This window comes from Ptychodera flava, chromosome 16 (genome assembly GCF_041260155.1).
Source record: "Ptychodera flava strain L36383 chromosome 16, AS_Pfla_20210202, whole genome shotgun sequence".
NCBI lineage: Eukaryota > Metazoa > Hemichordata > Enteropneusta > Ptychoderidae > Ptychodera > Ptychodera flava.
This window is the reverse complement of record NC_091943.1, coordinates 18,399,783-18,422,966: the sequence shown is the minus strand read 5'-3', so window position 1 is coordinate 18,422,966 and position 23,184 is coordinate 18,399,783. Positions and strand designations below refer to the sequence as shown.

Sequence of the window (23,184 nt, the reverse complement as noted above, 5' to 3'; positions counted from 1 at the left end):
AAATTTATTGATTGGTTGTACTTTCATTTCTGGATACTTTTTGGTACAAATAGGTGCATGCTCTACGTCCTCACAGGCCAAAGATGTTACTGGGCCAGTAACGTGCATAAATTCGTCGATCTGGTACACGCTAAGATGATTTGGTAACTTCCAGGCGTTATTGTTCATGTCTGGAACTGTATTAATAATATTTCATGCTTTTACCTTGCAACATTCTATTTTTTGTGTTCTACTGCGCCTTTCCGTCCATGCTCGCATTTTTATTTATAACAACGTCGGAAGAAATGTTTTCATTCAGTGTGCCGTGTTTGTGTCAATGTTTGAAAACAGTTACCGATAACCGTTTGCGGTTGGTCTAAACTTGGGTGTACAAAAATAGATCCATGGTCTAAATTCTGCCCGCAAACTACCTGGTCCTTCTGCTTCCGGCCCTTCGGACTTTCAAATTTGCCCACTGGCGCTTAGAGAAAGCATGGAACTGCCAGGTTGTTGCGTGTCACAATTTGTTTTGAGATTTCTCGCCTAACGAGAAACATGTCAAGAACACATTTTGCTGTGAGCAGCTTTACTGACAGCCCTCGATGTATTATATTTTCAGTACATTGTGAATTTTCCTTCCAGCACTTGCCGACGTTTGCAAGACTGAATTATACACAAGAGACCTGGCACAACCATGCACTAGGATGTGCATAGCTATGCTACAGGGTTGTGCTAGCATCCTAGTACATTGTAGATGAGCACAACCCTGTAGCATAGCTGTGATTTACATCCATGTAACAGAGTATATTTTTATGCGGTCCTTGTGCATGAATGTAGCACGCAACCCTGTAGCAGAGTCAATTTTTTTATAGTTGTGTCACAGGGATGTGTGAAACACTACTGTGATTAGACTACAAATTATATCCCTTAACTATGGTTTCCTTTTACAGCCATGTCCCAGTAGCTCTGCTAAGAAGCCTGCCACAGAGGTGTATACACCCCTGTTACATTACTTTACACACATGTGTTGCAGGGTTGCGTACAGGCCTTGTACAGTCCTATTGGCCACACATGTGTACCAACACTGTGTATCATCATTTCAGGCATTCTTATTGCCCTGTATTTTGCATCTTATTAACAATTCTGTACACTATGAGAGTGTTTATACATCTCCACACAACAACTCTTTCATACAAATGTGCTACAGCAATGAAACATACAAAAATGATACATCTTAATGTCAGAAATTAATGATTTATTTCACACTATTTTCAAGCTTTTAACATAGTGCAATATCTAAAACTAACAATGATAGGTCAGGTGGGACGTAAGCCAGATAACTGGTGTCAACAAAGAACATTATTCATTCATCTTGAATTTGTAGCAATGGTGACAAATGCACATTGTATAATGTTATGAACAAGCAACCTAATGTCCAATGTGGCAAATAACTACTTATGACACCTGTTGATACAGAAGACTGAAATCTTTTGTAGCTAAGTTCATGATGGGCTGACAAAAAATGGCAAAAATAACTACAAAAATACGCAATTGAACATCATCCTAAGAACATGTCAATGAAAGCTATCAGGTCAGTAGTTTTTTGAGAAACAAAATTTTTTTCACCAAAAATTGCAAAAATTTGCCCCACAATTATAATTCCATATTTCATCATAATTTGAATGTATCACATTTTGATCATCCCTATGAACCTGTATACCAAATATCAAAGCTGGCAGACATAAGCTTTTGATGAAATAAATTTTTGATCAAAAATGACAAAAATTTGCATGTTTTTGTAAAATTTGAACAAATCTGAAATAGATCATCCCAACCACTTATATCCCAGATATCAGACGTTAAGTTTTGAAGAAGATTTTTGAAAGATTTTTTACCAAAAATGACAAAAATTGCCTTAAAAATACAAATATGCGAATTTCAGTACAACTTTACTAATTCTGAGGTCACCCCAGTAAACGCCATATCAAATTTCAAATTAATCGAACAGGTGGTTTCAAAGAAGACTTTTTGACTGAAAACAGCATTAAATACTCAAAAAATATGATTGTGCAAATTTCATCAACATTTGAACAAACCTAACTGATGCTACCAAAGTGTACTGCACATCAAATTTCAAAGCAATCAAACAAGTGGTTTTAGACTCAGAGAAGAATTTGATGGATGACAGATGGATCACAATGATGATGCTGGATGACACTGGACAATCAGCCTATTTGATAAGTGCTCCATGTCGCTAACAGCGAAGACACAAATGACCACAAAATGAATGTCTCTGAATTACCATTTGAAATAATTTCCACTGAATGACACTGTACCACATACTTTTTATCTTTCTGTCAGAAAATCTCATACAGAACAGTTGCCGTCTTTACTGGAATATAAGTTTAATGTAAACTACGTTAGAGTTATAGTTTTAACAATTTGCAATAAAATATTTGTTTACTCTATAGAAAGGATAGTGTCTATTGTGTTGAAATATTTTTGTCCGGATTACATTATTTTGAACTCTGCAACATGATGTGACAACTCTACCATGTAGTTCTTTCGCAGATATGCTGAATACATGAGTGACCCACAATACTCTCAGCACTTGCAAACTCGATATCATCAATTAATCTTAACACTTTGCAATGTATGAGCAGTACTTGGATATATCTATAAATTTCTGAAAACCAATGTAGGCTTGCTCTTGAACATTCACACATCTTCTTAAGAATCCATATGCAACCTATTAAAATAAACCAAAAACTAACATGTAAGTGCAAAATATTACCAAGGTTGGGAATATGGGCAAGTTACTCGCAAAGTCCTTTCACAGAACACCTTACATCATAATTTAGTTGTGATTTTCTATGTAGTAGAAAATAATCTGGATTTTACAGAAAAAGTTGCACTACCATGCCATGCCCGTTGCATTTTGATTGGTCGAGCAGAACCAGGTGACTGACCACAAATACACAGTAATGGTTTGTTTACATGCCCGTGAATATGAATAATAAGATAAACAACTCAAAGTACTGTAACTTTACAGCTCAAACGTAAATCATAATCAGTCACAAAATAAAATGGAGCACTTGTGGGCCAAGTTCAGATATTTTTTTTTCAGAAAACATCTCCGGATTTGCCAAATTTTTCCAGAGCACATGAGACACTGTGTCGCGTATTGCTCAGTTCTGAGGCCTAGTTTTCATGCGCTTTGGAAATTTTTGCAAATTTTGACGGTTTTCTTGGGTTCGTTGATAGTATGATGGAAATAACATACTCCACCCTGACTATTAACGTTTATTTATGGGCGCGGCAAGCCTTACCCATTAATTTTTGGCTTTCCTCTTTTCCTTGCCCATAAATAAACGTTAATGGTCAGCGCTTCACCTGTTATTTCTATAACAAACATACTCACATAAAGATGTACATACATACATACATATATACCTCCAGACATACATGCATATATGCTTATATACATTCAGACAGACATAAAGACATATACACAACATACATACAGATAGACATATACACAGACATAAATAAATACTGACATACATACAAATAAATATAGGCATACATGCATACACCAGGGCTTATTTTTTGAAAATGGCAGGAGAGCTAAAATTCACTCTCCCAAAACTATCCAGGCGAGTGGTAGGCAAGTGACTAAGCAGCTCCCATGAAAATAGTCAGGCGAGTGAAAAAAATTGTGTCATCTCTTGTGATTTGAATATGGCACTGCTGACATTAGGAGAGTGATTGAACAGGTCCCCTGAAAACAGTATGGAGAGTGCATGAATAAAATTTGTTACGAAAACAATATGCACTAGCTGTCTTTCTTATTGTCATGTAATAGAGAAGGAAGAAAATAGGGTTATGTATTTTGATAGATGGAACAGGATAAGAAGTGTTCTCTCACCCAAATGTTCATAGCATATTGGCCAACTTTCAACATTTTTCGAACCATAAATTATGCAGAAACTAGGCCTCTGTTACATTCATGGACAAATAGATGAAGTTATACTTTTTAAAAGGACATGTAACTTTTTCATGATTTTTTTCATACAAGCCTTTAAAAATACTAAATGGTATGCACATTAGATACTGGTATATTGGCATTAAGACAAAAACCTACCAAGACAACAGTGCTGTCATCAAACATGTTTGGTTTTGAACATGGAGGTAGTTTTTTACCTCCATAGTTTGAACTACGCCAAGAACGCGTACAGAACTAGATTTTACACTGAATCGTGCTACCAGCAGTCCACAGTCAAGTTATGTTTCATTTGTTTACGTTTGCGGCCCGCTGTAACATCCTGCATGCTCGTTGGTCTTCAACCAGACTTAACTTGGCCAATTGTTACCGCGATATATCAAAGTAATCACAAGTTTGCATTTCACAAAACAAAACGAATTCATCATAACAGCCACGTCGAGGTACATGATCCGCGGTGTGTACACTGGAAGGCGAAGAGGGCCGAGGGCAGCCAAATGTTTCAACAGGTACCACTTTACGACAGTCACACAGAACTCCTATGCTGTATACCAAAATGTTGCAAAAATTTACGTCTTTCAAAGTTTTACGGTAGAATGAACTCAGGATCATTTCACAATCTTTTTTCAGAAATATCAGGTATCTGTCCAACTTTTTAGAGTCAATTTAATTATCATTTAATTATCTTAAGCTTTCAAAGGACCTAGAGACCTAGCAGTCGCTCAGGCTAAACTGTTTAATCAGAGATTATGCATTTGTTTCCGCGAGTTGTGACGTGTAGTGCCATTCATCATGTTGTAGACATTTCCTCAACGTTCGATCTCAATAGCGTAAGCAATATGATCATCGTTTGTCATGCATATTTTTCCAATGAAATCTTGCTGCCGCAGGATAACCATTTGTGTTTTGAACACTTCAAAAGAATGTGGCAGCCAAAAACCGGAGTTGGTATGAAAATATGAGAATGAAGGGCTGCACTTTGTACATTTGTGTACATGTAAACTCCGAACCGTAGTGGTGCTATATTGAAGTGTTAGGCCCGCCGCCGATACGCTATCATGAGATGTATCACATTGTTACACCTAAATCGATCCATTCCATTGCTAGAATCTGCTTGCCGAGAACATAATTCATACTGAAGTGAAGTGAACTGAATATTGAAAGTATTATTTAATTTGCTACACTGTGCTTTGCACGTCGGTCGGAGGAGATTAGAGATGTTACATTTTGGATACAACGTGTGCCTTTGGTCTCAAAAACTTGGGCCCCAGCCGTGGCCAGAGCGGCTCATCACTCTCGCGGAATTTGATTTGCGCGAGTGGTAAGCGAGCGGAGCGATCGCTCGCCTCAAAACATAAGGTCTGGCATACACATACAAACATACATGCATATATTTTGAATATACACATACAGACATAGACATACAGACACATACATGCATATACATATATACAAATAGGCATACATATGCATATATATACATGTATACATACATCCATACATATACAACCATATTTTATATAAATACATACATACATACATACATACATACATACATACATACATACATACACACACAGACAGACAGACTGTTCCTTGGCTTAAAGTATAGCTTTTACTACCATATACATACTCCATGGTTTCAATGTTTGTAATATGACTTTTATGTTTTAGACAACTGCTTATGACGCCTGAAAGGGAAACAGTCATCAGAACTGCGCCTTGGGAATTTCTAGTTTACAAACAATGTATTTCGTGCACTATATCTAGATGCATCTCATTATCATAGCTGCAACATTTAAATTATATGATGTAGATTATGACAGTCATGTTAACTTTCATCAATCACCATCGGATACAGTGGATACATTGGTCATATGGGTCCCATACCACCTTTGAGCGCAATTCTGACAACTGTATCCTTTTAACATGAATGTATTAGAGGATGTTAAAACCTACCGGATCAGTTGGCCTTCTTTCCAAATACCACCTCACATGATGAACTCCAATAATTGCAGTTTGCTGAATGACATTGTTAAATCCAAGGATAGATTTTTGTAGTTACTGTATGTGTATCTTGATCTTACAACCCCCATGAACTGTTCACATCTGGAACAATATGAAGGTATAAACTTTGTGATATGTTTTAAATTAAGGCTGATTAAGGCTCTGAAATTTTACCAAATAAATGTTATGTAACATTCACACATCAAATAATTAATCAATGCAAACAAAAATGAACAAGAAATCCATATGTAATAAGATTAAAGCCCCAATAAATGTATGAAAATGTACAGATATTACTTTGACAAGATTTTTTCATTAATGAAATTATAAAATACACTTACCACTGGATGTGGACCATAGACAAGTAGAGCCAATTCCATCTCTGTTGAACTTTTAAATGGATAAAAAGCAATATCATGATTAATGTTGCTTTCATCATCACTAGATTCATCTTGGTCATCGTCATCGTCATCACCATCATCATCATCATCATCATCATCATCATCCATATTACCCTGTAATACATCTGCACATCCAGTCTGTTGATCATGATTCGTTGCAGCTGCATAAGTGGAGACATACATTAAGAATAACATATATTATTGTTTTACACACGATAATTCACAGTAACTATAGAGTTGAACACGTCATTTTGAATCCCACTGTTGTGGAAGTGGGTCCTGTGATCTGCTTATTCCGTTGAGAAAGGCTGTCAGTTTTGCTGATATACTACAGCTGAAATGTCTAGTACTTTGTTGAAGCAGCATTTGATTGATATTGATATTGATTGATATTCATGGGTTCATGAAGCATGAAAACATGTCAAAAATATTCATTTACTGCTTCACATGGATTTTTTGTGGAGTTTTATCTTTCACGCTGTTAACCTTTTCTATTCAAATCAGATATGTATATGATAGTTGCGGTGTTCTTTTTATACCTGTGGTCCAGAACATTATTGAATTTCAACAAATTTCCTGATGATTAGAATATTTCTGAACAAGTCATCGTTGATGACACAGTCCCCACTTGTTAATGGGTACTTTGATTACATGTCCTCAGAGAGGATAGAGTCCTCTTCATTAATTAGGTCTGTGATAAAATACTTTGATACAGATAGCGCTCAATGGCCAAGAATGACCTACATACAAGAAAGACCTACATATGTATGACATAGGTTAATGTCCTTGTACCAACTTTGAATAAAATTGGTTGAGATATGCCTGAGTATTATGGCTCTGTACATGAAAAAATCGTAACAAAATGGCCGTACGGCAGCCATATTGGATCGTATCACATAACAAATTGACATGCATATGTATGACAGTAGTCAATCTCCTTGTACCAACTTTGAATAAATTCGCTTGATACATGTCTGAGTATTATGGCTCTGTACATGAAAACATCGTAATAAAATGGCTGCCTAGCGGCCATATTGGATCGTATCACAAAACAAATAGAAGTACATATGTATGACATAGGTCAATGTCCTTGTACCAACTTGGAATGAAATCGGTTGAGATATGCCTGAGTTTTGGCTCTATACATGAAAAAATTGTAATAAAATGGCCGCCTGGCGGCCATATTGGATCGTATCACAAAACAAATCGAAGTGCATATCTATGACATTGGTCAGTGTCCTTGTACCAACTTTGAATAAAATTGGTTGAAACATGTCTGAGTTATGGCTCTGTACATGAAAATATCGTAATAAAATGGCAGCCTGGCGGCCATATTGGATCGTATCACAAAACAAATGGACGTGCATCTGTATGACATATGAAGTAATCCTTGTACCAAGTTTGAATAAAATCGCTCCTTGCATCTCTGAGATATCTGCGTGAACGGACGGACGCACCCACGGACGCACGGACATGACCAAACCTATAAGTCCCCCCGGACGGTGTCCGTGGGGACTAATGAGGTACAGTATGAAACATCATAAGGTCTCCCATCATACCATATATGAAGGGTGTACCACTTGTGGTTACTGAGTTATGGACAAACATGTATATTTGAGGTCAACGGTCATCGAGGTCATGTGACATTTTGTCAAAATAATTGTATTGCTAAGTTATCCCTATATACCAAAAATCAGACCTCTAGCTCTATTGACTCGCTCAAAATTAGATATGCACATAATTAATGAGGTACAATATGTGGCGTCATAAGGTGTCCCATCATACCATATATGAAGGGTGTAGCACTTGTGGTTACTGAGTTATGGACAAATATGTATATTTGAGGTCAAAGGTCAGCGAGGTCACATGACATTTTGTCAAAAAAATTGTAGTGCTAAGTTATCTCTAAATACCAAAAATCAGACCTCTAGCTCTATTGGCTTGCTCAAAATTAGATATGCGCATAATTGATGAGGTACAATATGTGGTGTCATAAGCTGTGCAATCATACCATACATGAAGGGTGTAGCACTTGTGGTTACTGAGTTATGGACAAATATGTATATTTGAGGTCAAAGGTCACCGAGGTCTCGTGACATTTTGAAAAAAAAAATGGTATTGCTAAGTTATCCCTATATACCAAAAATCAGACCTCAAGCTCAATTGGCTTGCTCAAAATTAGATATGTGCATAACTAATGAGGTACAATATGTGGTGCAGCGTGTTCATTTTTAGCCGGATGCCGGCCAAATTGACCGGCTACTTTCGTATTTTGGCCGGCTACTTTTCAACACTGTTTCGCTCTCTGGCCCGGAAATTCTGGTTTTGATAACAATAATTAGATTTTTTGGTGGTCTTGCAAGCCGCAGATAATATTTCAGAAGTGCCGATGTGGCTATATGTAGTCTAGCAATTTACGCGGTGAACTTGTTGCTATCACTGTAGTACCGCAATCAGCGAACGTGTTGTACTGTACACCGTGACTGGGAATCGCTCTCGAGGTCAACCTCGCTCGCCCGATCACAGCCCGAATTATTCCGACGTTCACATCGGGTATAGCCGAAAATTGGACTAACATACAATTACGTTATGCCCGCGAATAGCCGACCATTTCCGAATGAAGCCGACTTTTGTTTCACTCAAACCCGGAAGAGAAAGTCGACGCTCGAGAGCTTTGGTTTTCTGCGTAAGAGTAGGGCCTAGTCTGATGGGTTTGGTAGGTTTTTGATCAAATCTAAAGCGACCACAAGTTACTAGTCTCATTTTTCATACTTTCGAAACGCCACGTCAATCTATCCATGGTCGATCACGATGTCAACTCAAGTCGATCGACATCGCGTTTCGTGGAGGGGCCGTGGTTGTGTGCATCGCGGAAGAGAAAGTCGACGCTCGAAAACTTTGATTTTCTGACTTTGTCTGTTTGGGAGGTTTAGATCAAATCTAAATAAACAAAAAATTACTTGGTCTCACTTTTCGTACTTTTGAAACGCTACGTCGATCACAGTGTCAAATTTCAGGTCGACCGATATCGCGTTGTGTGTACTGTGTTACAATTGACTACCGGTGCTTTGTACAGGCTGGCGTTCAGTGTCATTAGTTTGAGGTTTTATCAAACATGAAGACTGAAATTTAGCTTTCATTTTCAATTATATTCAACATCAGCAAAAAATCAATAATCAGCTCGCGGATTCGTTTTATTGTGAAATTAGTACAGTGAATTAAAATCACTGAAAATTGTGTTCCTATAATTCATTGAATTGAATAAACTCTTTGATTTTACTGTATCTTCAATCAAGTTTATTTAAATCAGTAAAACACTTTGTGCAGCCAGGCTGGTCAGGATTCTAGCGGATCGTTTTCTGGGTTGTGAAAACCCCTATTCTATGATGTATTTCAAAATGTTTGTTCAAGTCATGAGCTAAACATAATTCTACACAACAGTCTGGTGAAATTTTGCTATTATCCATGTCAACTGAATGCAGTTGACAGGCCCGAGTGATATCAACTTAATTTTTCTCACTTTTTTAAACTTTATCCTTGAAAACATGTTGTAATTGGCAATGATAATGATTATTCTGTATGCTGAAATGGTCTTACATACTGTACAAGAATGCATAAAATTACTCCAAAATGTCTTCAAAATTTAAAAATTTCTTGCCCACACACAGGGACATGGACCCCGTCCCTGAAACCCTCTACCCCTTTGTGTATGTTGAAATAGCCTTTTATACACTTGTATAAGAATGCATGAAATTGCTCAGAAATGTCTTCAAATTTAAAAATAATCCTTAACACTCTCATGCTGAAATGGTCTTTCCGTACAGTACAATAATGCATGAAATTACTCCAAAATGCCTTCAAATTTTAAAAATTTCCTGCACACAGGAAACCCTCCCCCTGTGTGTATGTTGGAATAGCCTTTTATACACTGTATAAGAATGCATGAAATTGCTCAGAACTGTCTCCCCCGCCCGCCCAGGGATTCTGGTTGCGCACAGAAGCTAACCGCCTACTTTACTGAATTTTCCGCCTACTTCAAAAATTTTTGAGAACCCTGTGGTGTCATAAGCTGTGCAATCATACCATACATGAAGGGTGTAGCACTTGTGGTTACTGAGTTATGGACAAATATGTATATTTGAGGTCAAAGGTCACCGAGGTCTCGTGACATTTTGAAAAAAAAAATGGTATTGCTAAGTTATCCCTATATACCAAAAATCAGACCTCAAGCTCTATTGGCTCGCTCAAAATTAGATATGTGCATAACTAATGAGGTACACAGGGCTCGACGTAAGGTCAAATCATCCACTAGCCCGAAGGACTAGTAGCAGCTCATTTTTAGTAGTCCTAAATGAAATCTACTAGTCCTGTTCAAGCAAAGCCAAATGTTGCTCTCATGTTGTAAAGAGGTGTATATGACTATTCTCATATTTTTTGTCGCAAAGGTTTTTAAACCCAATAGCTAACTTTCATGCAAGACTAGCACATTTGCTTACTGCAAAATGTTAACTTTGAATCATATATAAACCACAAAAATAACCTGAATGAAATGTCCTGTGTAGGAGGAGAGGTCATGAAAATAGCCTATTGCCATCAAGAATAAAATCAGAGGTAGGGATGAATTTGTTGGAAAATCCTTCATAGCTCAGGTAGTGCGCCATTAATTTGCAAAGAACATGTTTGTTCATGGTGGGGACAGATTTGTTTCTCCAGAACTGAAATTCATACAGCCATTCACAAATGTTCCAGTGGAGTGCCTTCATATTTTTGACATATATCACATTTTACAATTGACCAGCTTGTGGGGAGGACCTCTCATTTGTAATAATGGTTTGTGAAAAATTTTGTTTTTAATAGTAAAAATGTTGCATTTTACCATTTCATGTGCTTGTGTCTTTTATGAGTTTTTGCCAGTTACTGGTAACACAATGTGATTAGCACAAAAATAACCAATGACTCCCAGAAGTGATTGGATACGACAGTCTGATACACCCATTTCATACGTTGTTTTTTCACTACTGTTTTAAGGTTCACTTCACTGTTATTGCCCCAATAATTTACACTTTTCCACTAAAATGGCAAAACAATAAGTTGCTAGCACCAAGTTATTATCTGTGAGGAATTCCCTCACCTGTACAAGCAGTAGCAACTTGCCATAGCACTGTTTTGGCAAGCTAGATGGCTCTTTTAAGATCAGCTTCAATCAAGCTAGGGGGTCTTGACTATATATGGAGGTCAGCATGTGGAGGCATTCTAAAGCAGGGTCAAGCTGGCTACGAACTATTGGAGGTGTTGTTTGGGAATGCCCCTGAAGAAATCTTGAGAAAAATCTTCTTTGAAAGGCAAGGATACAGTGTTTGAACGAAATTGTGGGGTTGCTCATGTTTTTAGGCGAAGTGATGAGCTTCAAGCAAACCAAAATACACGACGTGCAGACAATTCCGTTTGATGCTCAGCGTTGCATTGAGCCATGTTTCCCGGGGCCATGTTACTGGCATGTACAGTACAATTTGATTCTCCGTAGCAGGTAAACTGTTTCATTTTAAGTTGGTGATCAATAAAGTTTGCTTCACTGTTTCACTGTCCAATTTGTTTGGGTAAAAGTTAGTTTATTTTTATATAAAATGATCGAGGCGTGGTTCATTCTTATCGAATGAGTGGCCCGGCGTCCCATTAGTTTTGTAGCGATAAACTTTCCTGGACAGCTACGGAACTTGAAAATTGCACTAGTCCGCAGGACTACCTCCGAAGACATTTTTACTAGTCCTCTTGAAAATTTACTAGCATCGGGCTAGTGGGCTAGCGCTTATGTCGAGCCCTGGTACAATATGTGGCGTCACAAGCTGTCCCATCATACCATATATGAAGGGTGTAGCACTTGTGGTTACCGAGTTATGGACATATATATATGTTTGAGGTCAAAGGTCACCAAGGTCACGTGACATTTTGTCAAAATATCCGAGATATCTGCGTGAACGGATGGACTCACGGATAGACATGACCCAATCTATAAGCCCCCTGGACTTCATCCGTGGGGACTAAAAACTGTGTCACTGCATCCTTTTTGCAATATGAATACGACGAGAAACTAAATTTTTATTTTTCTTGGCCTTATACATGGGAGTCTATGGACTGCCTTGTACATGGGAGTCTATGGACTGCCTTATACATGGGAGTCTATGGACTGCCTTATACATGGGAGTCTATGGACTGCCTTATACATGGGAGTCTATGGAGAATGCCTTATACATGGGAGTCTATGGAGGTGAAAACTAAAAAGTCCTCTAACACGGCCAAATTTGATCGCATTGTGAAACAAATCGACGTGCATCTGTATGGGGTAGGGTTCTATCCTTGTGCAAAGTTTGAATGAAATCGCTGGAGGCATCTCTGAGATATCTGCGTGAACGGACGGACGCACGGACGCACGCACGCACAGACGCACGCACGCACGCACGGACATGACCAAACCTATAAGTCCCCCCGGACGGTGTCCGTGGGGACTAAAAACCTTGTAGGCTACACGAAACAAACAGTTTGTACGGTACATGGTGTTTGAATAAAATCCTAATGATTTTGCATTCTGCAGTCAAAAATGCAATATTTGGATCAAGTTGCACATCTTTTTTCTAATATAAACAAGTCATCGTTGATGACACAGTCCCCACTTGTTAATGGGTACTTTGATTACATGTCCTCAGAGAGGATAGAGTCCTCTTCATTAATTAGGTCTGTGATAAAAATACTTTGATACAGATAGCGCTCAATGGCCAAGAATGACCTACATACAAAAAAGACCTACATATGTATGACATAGGTTAATGTCCTTGTACCAACTTTGAATAAAATCGTTTGAGATATGCCTGAGTATTATGGCTCTGTACATGAAAAAATCGTAACAAAATGGCCGCACGGCAGCCATATTGGATCGTATCACATAACAAATTGACATGCATATGTATGACAGTAGTCAATCTCCTTGTACCAACTTTGAATAAATTCGCTTGATACATGTCTGAGTATTACGGCTCTGTACATGAAAACATCGTAATAAAATGGCTGCCTAGCGGCCATATTGGATCGTATCACAAACCAAATAGACGTACATATGTATGACATAGGTCAATGTCCTTGTACCAACTTGGAATAAAATCGGTTGAGATATGCCTGAGTTTTGGCTCTATACATGAAAAAATTGTAATAAAATGGCCGCCAGGCGGCCATATTGGATCGTATCACAAAACAAATCGACATGCATATCTATGACATTGGTCAATGTCCTTGTACCAACTTTGAATAAATTGGTTGAAACATGTCTGAGTTATGGCTCTGTACATGAAAAAATTGTAATAAAATGGCCGCCTGGCGGCCATATTGGATTGTATCACAAAACAAATTGACATGCATATCTATGACATTGGTCAATGTCCTTGTACCAACTTTGAATAAAATCGGTTGAAACATGTCAGAGGTATGGCTCTGTACATGAAAAAATCGTAATAAAATGGCCGCCAGGCGGCCATATTGGATCGTATCACAAAACAAATACACTTGCATATCTATGACATTGGTCAATGTCCTTGTACCAACTTTGAATAAAATTGGTTGAAACATGTCTGAGTTATGGCTCTGTACATGAAAAAATTATAATAAAATGGCCGCCAGGCGGCCATATTGGATCGTATCACAAAACAAATACACTTGCATATCTATGACATTGGTCAATGTCCTTGTACCAACGTTGAATAAATTGGTTGAAACATGTCTGAGTTATGGCTCTGTACATGAAAAAATTGTAATAAAATGGCCGCCAGGCGGCCATATTGGATCGTATCACAAAACAAATACACTTGCATATCTATGACATTGGTCAGTGTCCTTGTACCAACTTTGAATAAAATTGGTTGAAACATGTCTGAGTTATGGCTCTGTACATGAAAAAATCGTAATAAAATGGCCGCCTGGCGGCCATATTGGATCGTATCACAAAACAAATCGACATACATATCTATGACACTGGTCAATGTCCTTGTACCAACTTTGAATAAAATCGGTTGAAACATGTCTGAGTTATGGCTCTGTACATGAAAATATCGTAATAAAATGGCCGCCTGGCGGCCATATTGGATCATATCACAAAACAAATCGACGTGCATCTGTATGACATATGAAGTAATCCTTGTACCAAGTTTGAATGAAATCGCTCCTTGCATCTCTGAGATATCTGCGTGAACGGACGGACGCACGGACGGACGGACGCACGCACGCACGGACGCACGCACGGACATGACCAAACCTATAAGTCCCCCCGGACGGTGTCCGTGGGGACTAACAAGCGACCTAGTGGCCGATATAGCTCTGCTGTTTTTATGTATATGTAGAGAATAACTATTTTTGACACATGTTGATGAAGAAGGTGGAAATCTTTGATAGCTCAATGCAGTGGCCAGAAAATAGTGGCTAAAATAAGCTGCAAAAATACACAATTGAAGATTTCATCATACTTTGAATATATCACATCGGATCATCCCTAAGAACATGTCAACCAAAGCTATCTGATGAGTAGTTTTTTAAGAATAAAATTTTCTGACCAAAAATGGCAACAATTGCCCCCAAAAATAAAAATTGCAGATTTCATCATAATTTCAAAAGATCAAATTTAGTACATCTTTAGAAACCTGTATACCAAATTTCCAAGCTGTTAGACCAGTACCTTTTGAGAAACACATTTTTTGACCCAAAATTGGGAAAAATTGCTCCAAAAATTCAAAATTGCAGATTTCATCATTATTTCAATAAATATCATTTAGTTCATCTATAGAAACCTGTATACCAAATATCAAAGCTATCTGACTGATAGTTTTGAAGAAGAAGATTTTGAAAGATTTTTTTACCTATAATGACAAAAATTGCCTTAAAAATACGAATATGCAAATTTCACCACAATTTGAACAAATCTGACTGAAGTCACCCTAAGTAAACTGCACATCAAATACCACTGCAGCATACAAAGGAGGAAAAAGATCTTGGTGTAACAGTGCATTCCAGCCTCAAACCTTCATCACAGTGTATCCAGGCAGCAATAACAGCAAATAACATGTTGGGCATCATTAAAAGAACAATTACCCACAAATCAAAAGACATATATATAATTAAACGTTTGTACAAGCAACTGGTGAGACCAAGATTGGAATATGGTGTGCAAGCATGGTAACCGTGGTTACAAGAGGATATTACCCTACTGGTACTAGTACTAGAGAAAGTTCAACGCCGGGCCACAAAATTAGTTCCAGAACTGCGTAAACTATCATATCAAGAAAGATTACAGCACTTTGGTCTTACTACACTGGAGCAGAGAAGAACCAGGGGAGACATGTTGCAAGTTTTCAAGATCTTAAATGGATACGACTCAAGCAATGTATCACTTCAACTGTTATCAAGTACTACACGTGGACACAATTATAAACTGCTGAAACCAACTGTCAGACTCCCTCATCTAAACTGAACTGAACTGAACAATACAACTCTCTCCAAAAGTAGGGAGTTAACATTTGGAGAGAGTTGCAACGGGTCAAATAATGATAGTGCCGTTGTAGTGATTCTTACAATACTCTTAGGACATCAACATTACGTTTGAAACAACACCAACACTATACTATAGTTATGTTCGTTGAATTTTATCGGTCAACAACAAGCATCAACAACAATGGAAACAACAACAACTAGTACTAGACTTGTGGGTCCCCTGTGATATAACAAATCAACAGTTTGTTTCTTGCCCTTCACCATGTCAATAACATAAACATAGCATGGGCCAGGTTCAGGCTATCACATGTATACATTTCGTTAGTGTTATCTCTAACCCGGAAGTTTAAATGAAAGACCTATCGCCCGGAGATGTTCCCCTCTTCTCACTATAAACATACTATGGTCCATAGACCCTTGCTACAGGGTCCATACGGGCCAGATGACGGTCCTGGCCAGATCTGTTCTATTTTTGTACATCCATGATTAGTTCAACCTTAGGGTCTATGGTTTAACCGTAGACACGATACTAGGGCAGCGTTTGCTCTTTCAATGCTCCATAAATGACGGAACGCTTCCGTCCAGCTTTCTGATTGCATGCATTGACGTCGCTATATACGACTATTTCACGCAGAGTCGGTTATCGTAGATAAATAGTTGACCATTTCTTGTGTGGAAATAAAACACACACGCTGCAGCCTGAACGGAGGGTACCTAATTAGCATACATTAATGGGAATTACGTTTGAATTCAGACAGCGCCCTCTAGTCGGAGATTGACCGTTAGTAATTTTTCAAGGAAATTTTCATCACTGAATTTTACCGTCATCGTTGGTCAATCGTATCTACTTTATGGTGATATTGAATGATACAGTTGGAAAGTATTCGCATGTAATTTTTTTAGGATTTCTATGCTGTGAAACTGTCATTTTAACGGTATGATTGGTTTTTTGGGATCGACTGAAGGCCCAAGTTTAGCGATGCCGCAAATACATGCAATGATATTTACGCCCAAAAGAAGACCTGCAATCGATCTTTCGTGGTTTTAGAAATGTTCAGACGTAATTTCAGTTTGGCTCAAGGTCTGGATACAAACTTACAGACATTTAAACTTGACCCGTGAATCGGCGTTTCCATCATGGCGGCCTTCACTTCGGACGTACTGAGTACGTGTGTGTGTATGTGTTGTGCTTGTGCATGGCTTGTGTAAGCGTTCTAAACAAAGTGCTACACTCAGCTCAGTGTGATATAGTTTTCGGACAGGATGGTGAATTTTGCCTTAAGCCGTTTCATAAATGACAAGCACAACTGTTACAAAATCTTATTATCATACCTTTCAAAACTTTATAGTGTTTATCCTCAAACTGTTAACACGACGGAAGTGGTATTTAGAGGGTAAAAGTTATCAAATTTTTGACCCGATGTTGAGTGCGTAGTACTTAATCGGACTGCTATCGCACTAGTAATCGGACGTCGTATTTGGATTATTATTGTAGGGGCTAACTGCAAACCCCAATTTTCAGTGTTTAGAAAACTGTATATAAATATTTCGTGATAAATTAGTTAAACGTTAATCCATGGACGACGCAACTATATTTCGACGTGTATGACGCTTACATATCGGACATGGACTGTCTCTGTGTGTTGCTTTCGACGCCTTGTATCGTACGGTGCACGGTGTGGCTAATTTCGCCAAGTTTGTAGCGCCCAAAATAGCTTGTACCAGAAAAAAAACTAACCAAAACGGGACAGCAGCATCACCTGTCTTAATATCCAGTACTATGACTTGTAAAACGCGATTAATACAGAGCGAAGTGAGTACAACGAATAGCATGTCATATCTGACAACTGTCACACTGAGTGTAGGGTGTCTTATTTCTGTACACGTGATGGGAAACCCGTGAACAACAGCGTAAAACAGTTATACTTGCGTTGTCCGTTTGCCATATTCGGCAGCGTGGACGCCCGCGCCTCAATTCACTTCGCACAATGCCAGTGCGATATCACAGCGGCGGGCGGTCTCTACACGGTGGTCTCTACACGGCGTCACTTAATCATGCCGCAAATACATGCAATATATCGTACGGCCCTGAAATTTGGACCACTTACTATCGATACTATAAGGAACATTTTCTGAAAGTTTCAGTTTGGCTCAAGCTCTACAAGACCCTTAAAAGTTAGGTTTTTCGGCAAAAGTTGGATTCCAATACGTCGTTCGATCGTCCGCCTTGGCACGGAAATTGTGCCATCGTAAAAAGATATTGCACTCTCTGGTCAAATACTTTGAAAAATCTTAATTAATGGTTTATTGTCAATGAAAATCTGCATATTTAAAAGAAGGATAAGTTTCTGTTTGAGTTCACGGCCTCGTTTTTGAGATCGTACGCCGGTCTCTCTCCCACACACACTTCCGCACTCAGCGAGGTGGCGAAAACGAGGCTCTCGAACACGATAAAATATGCAAATTTGGTACCCTCCGTTCAGACTGCTGGGCCTTATTACCGTGGCCCGATGACAAAGGTATCGATAGCATAATCAAAATCAAATAGCATTAGATCAAACTGACATCAAATTTACTATTCTAGGTATACCTAGCTAACCTTACTTTTTCAAAAACAAAAATATCAAGTTTGATCAGAAATTCTGACTCACAAATCAGATCGTCCATGTAGCCGACACGAACACGAAGTGTCTGATACAGGCTACCGAAAACTATGAAAAATAGTAAAGAATGATAACTATCAGTTTTAGGTTGCAGGTAGAATAAGTCTGTGCCTTTGTATAAAATACTATAAAAATAGTAGAAAGTGAGCAACCAGCTGAAAGTTAGTCGAGGAGACCTTAACCGCATATCATTTGCATCTCATTGTCGGCTACATGGACTGTGTGCCAAAAATCACAGTCCCTCTATCGTAGAGGGACTGTGCAAAAATTAATCCGGTCGTTCCAACAAAACTTGCGGAATGAGCGTTTCACATTTCTCGTATGCAATGCGATTTTCTTTTTATCAGCTTGCATGACAGTCATATTTATATATGTAAATAATCGAAAAACGAAATATTTTGAAAACTTTTTGAAAAGTCTCTACTTACCTGAGATTTGTGTACGGCTCGGTCGACCAGTCTCAGAGTCTGTCTGCACTACAATCTGACCAGCTGGAGCCCCGAACACGATCACGTGATCACCTAAGTTGGGAGAATTTGCAATCGTTCTTCATCGGGAAACTCATATTCGTACGTTCTGCACAACGCCGTCTCATTTCTTATGTTGTCAGTCTCATCAAATTATCTCTGAAATGTATATTTTATGCAATTGTTAAGATAAAGAGTATGATTGTGACTCGCGTTTAGAATGTTACTTCACTCACTGGCGATAGTCTCTCACAACCTCTAGGCAGAACATTGTACTCGGCCCAGTGAGTGCGGCCGGCCCGCGTATTGAATTAGGGAGCCGTCATAAGTTTTGGCCGGGGGAGTCGGAGGAATCTGAGAGGGGGGGTTCACTCAAAAAATCGAAAGCTACAAGGGGGGCTACTCAATTTTGTTGATATGTACTGAAGCATTTAGTGAAGTTGTGAATTAATACAACAATAATAGTGATATGACATTAAACTGGTCCAATAATCATTTTCATTCAAGGTAATACATTACCATGTCCATGGGACATTTGAGATTTACAAATTTAAGTAGGACCATCCTGAACCACTGATAGTTTAGTGGTGGTAAAGAACAGCAATATGTATGCTTGAGATATATATGTTCATACCCGGTATATGTACACACACACATTATTGTCTGTATACTCATTACACTTTGTGTTTCACGTTATTGTGATCTTCAGACGAGAATGATCAGCTATTTGACGTGGCAAGGCTTATGTTAGAGGCTAGTACTGAGTACATTTTTCAGTACTGCCTGATTAAAGATTGATATACTTGCCTGATCATTCATGAGAAACGTCTTCTTTCTATATTCTACATTGTATAGGCTACCGATAGGGGAAAATGTGTAAAGCAAGCTAATTCTGATTCTATGAAGTTTAAAACCAGTGGAATGCCTTGACAACAAACCCATCTTTTATTGCAGGAAAATAATAATAAATAATAAATGTGAATAAATGTATGTCTGTCGCTTTTTTTTCTTTTTCAAAAAATGTAATCTTCATTGAAATCAGTGAACTGGAATATAAGTTTTGGAATACTGTCTCAGATTTCTGTTCCTTTGAGTTATCTATAAGAAAAAAATCTGAAAATACTCCCCACGTGCCACCAAATAACACCATTTTAATCTCTATTTTTCAAAAGCTCCAACGACAGGAGGGGGACACCCCCTCCTGACCTCCCCCTGTCACCACTTGCGCAGTCACTTGTGGTGCTTTCACACAGCATCTTCTCCTGTAAAAAAAATCCTACAAAGAACACTGCATATGATCAGAGCACTGGATACAGACCTGTACATCCTATCACAGCAATGGAACCTCTTTCTGACACAGACCTGTACCAAAGGGTTTAATCAGGTTCTGTACAGGGCTTGTGGCAGCAGCAGCAATCCATTTTACTGTATAGATATTTAACTTTCCCATTTTTTGGGGGGAGGGGTCACTCAAAATTTCTGTAGCAGAGAGGGGGAGGTACTCAAACACGTCATGTTTGGCGGGGGGGGGTTACTCGAAATTTTGGAGTTCCTAAAGCAATTCTTCTGACCCCTCCAGGCCGTAAATAATGACGGCTCCCTTACCGTTGTAAATATACACCATCGTCATCCATTTTTATGATGTATTTAAGACGGTTGTTGCAATAGAATAAATTCGCTGTTTTGATGTTTTTGATTGAGATTCTTTTATAAAACACTACAACAGTAGGTCATTGCATCTTACTATATAACAAATTGTATTTATCATCGTTGCATGAAGCCATTAATGATGATTGTATGATGCTCACCTCATTATCAGCTACTTGGCATGATTCATTGGTCTTCCTATCAGCAATAATTATAGCCTGTAAGGTGCATTTTTGATTTGACGGTAAAACAACCCCTATGGACTACAAATATTGCAGCTACACTAGTCTTCTTTGCTTCCACTGTCCTGCCCCGCGCCCCTGGTCAGTTGAATGAACAATCACGCTGCTTCCATGCTTTCACGGACTAATCATCCCCAAACATACGCATTGGTCACTGGACTTAACCCAGGTGAATGTGCCTGACATGATATTGACACTGACCTTGTGCCTAATTCCCGACATTTGTGCAAGCTAATGTGCACTGTTCCGTATGAATTTGGCCACAGTCCCTCCCCTTGTGGAAGGACCGTGATTTGGCGACCATACTTTTGTGTTTCATATAGGGGAAGTTGGGGAGTTCGAGATTACAAGAAAACAAACAAACACAAAATATATGCACCCCTCCAAAGTATATAGATTTGGGGCTGTAAAAACACACAGTCGAGCAAACAAAGTTGTAAGAAGTAAGAAATCTTGGTTAACATGGTTTATTTTCAAACTGAATCGATAAAAGTAGTTTCGTACACGCAGTACACCCGGGGCAGCGACAGTGCACAGTGGGCCTACCATTGCATAAATTTACTGTGCTAGGGGGTCCTAACGTGGTTCCTCCTGTGTTACCGGTGGGAAGCCATATAACGCCGGTAACACACAGCCCTGACACGCAGAGCTGGTGCAGTGATGTGTGTTCAGGTGTCACATAACTGTGAAAAATAGGACTGGTACAGTGATGTGTGTTGATGTGTTGCTTGACTTTGTAAAATAGGCTGGTACAGTGATGTGTGTTAAGGCTGGTACTGGGTTGTGGTAAATAACGCTGTGACAGTGAATGATATGAGAGATCCTAGTACTGAGATGCAAAGTAAATCCCTGTAACAGCCCATTATTCACTGCCATTCCACAGGAATATGCGCATCAGTGGCACATACCTGTGGATCACAGCTATGTCACTACAATGTTTGTCAAAACACAACAACAGACAAAGTTTTCACAAACTAGTACAGGGTCTGTCACTCCACAGGGCTGTTACAGGACTTTTTACAACTGTGTACCATGTGTTTGAATGTCACAGGGCTGTGGGGGTTCTCCTGCCTCTTCACAGTTAATGCTATATAACATTAAATTACATGCAGGGCATTTTCAAACAATTTTACCATTATCGACAGCATCAAACAGATTTTAACGAAAGTCCAAATATCAGTGCGCGCATAGATATTTTTCATCCAGCGTTAAGCCACTACTTTGACGTCTAAAACATCGAAAGGCTTCACTGGCCCGGGTAACCATGGAAACCGGTCAGTACATCGTTCAACGGCCCACTAACATCCCGGATGTTCCCATTCAAATCAATGCACTGATATGTAGTCACCTCGAGGCATGTAATAAATGTCTCAACTGACCAATTATTCATATGTAAGAGGACACGCTCGTGTTTAACATGTCAAAGGTTACGATAGGTGACTGATATGAGTTGTTCGTGTTGCTGCATGGGCGTTACCACAACGACTTCAAATTGTACTTTAAAAACAGCTTACCTGCATTATTGACGAGAATATCTATTCCCTGTGAATGAGCATTCTTGATCTCATCCCGTAAGTTTTCGATGCTTGTGATTTCATTCAGATCAGCGGCAATGTATCGGACTGGAGTTTTATATTGTCTGTAAGTAAAAAGCCACCATGACACGAAGTACATGAACAAACGTAAAACATACTGAAAAGGAAAGAAGGCAGGCTGGCAGGCTGGCAGATATCATGTTTGTATTTCGTATTCAAAAACTCGCTCTTGTCCTTGCTATGTAATTCTGAACTGATACGTCAAGTCAAGATATTCTGAAAAATGATAAAACGATTAGAATAAAACCGAATGATACTACAGTGCAGAACTACACGTGTAGAGAAATATGCAGTAAGTATGAGCGACATGGCTACATGTATTTCTGAACGTTGACTGATTGCATAGACCGTGCTGCAGTTGGTTGGACACCTACCGCTAGGCAGGAATTTACACTTACTGTACAAACTAGTTTATTGCAATGGCAGTCAAAATTATATGATCTACTGCTTACTTGAAGCTTAACGAGGAAATGAAATTTTCAAGGTCTTGTATCCATGAAAATCAAAAATTTAAGTTTCTAATATATAGGGTTACCAAATGTGCAGTTATTGCGGACATTTTATATCGTTAAATCTCACTTCTACTGTCTACGATTTCAGATGATGTTTCTCAAGTAAAACTTTTCTGAGGATTATATCTTGTTTTTATTCTTGA

At 38.7% G+C, this 23,184-nt stretch overlaps 1 protein-coding gene and 1 long non-coding RNA gene across 2 annotated transcripts in view; both read right to left on the bottom strand.

Moving 5' to 3' along the window:
* Positions 1-23,184, bottom strand: part of LOC139115011 (3-oxoacyl-[acyl-carrier-protein] reductase FabG-like) — a 38,506-nt gene that overhangs the window by 8,929 nt on the left and 6,393 nt on the right. Inside the window, exon 3 of the mRNA XM_070676920.1 lies at positions 22,449-22,573. Coding sequence (XP_070533021.1) covers positions 22,449-22,573 — 125 coding nt within the window. The remainder of the gene's footprint in view (positions 1-22,448; positions 22,574-23,184) is intronic.
* Positions 1,208-6,054, bottom strand: LOC139114191 (uncharacterized). The gene is made up of 2 exons (XR_011547818.1): positions 5,942-6,054; positions 1,208-2,728 (listed from the first exon to the last, which is right to left on the bottom strand). It is a non-coding gene; the product is annotated as an uncharacterized lncRNA (long non-coding RNA).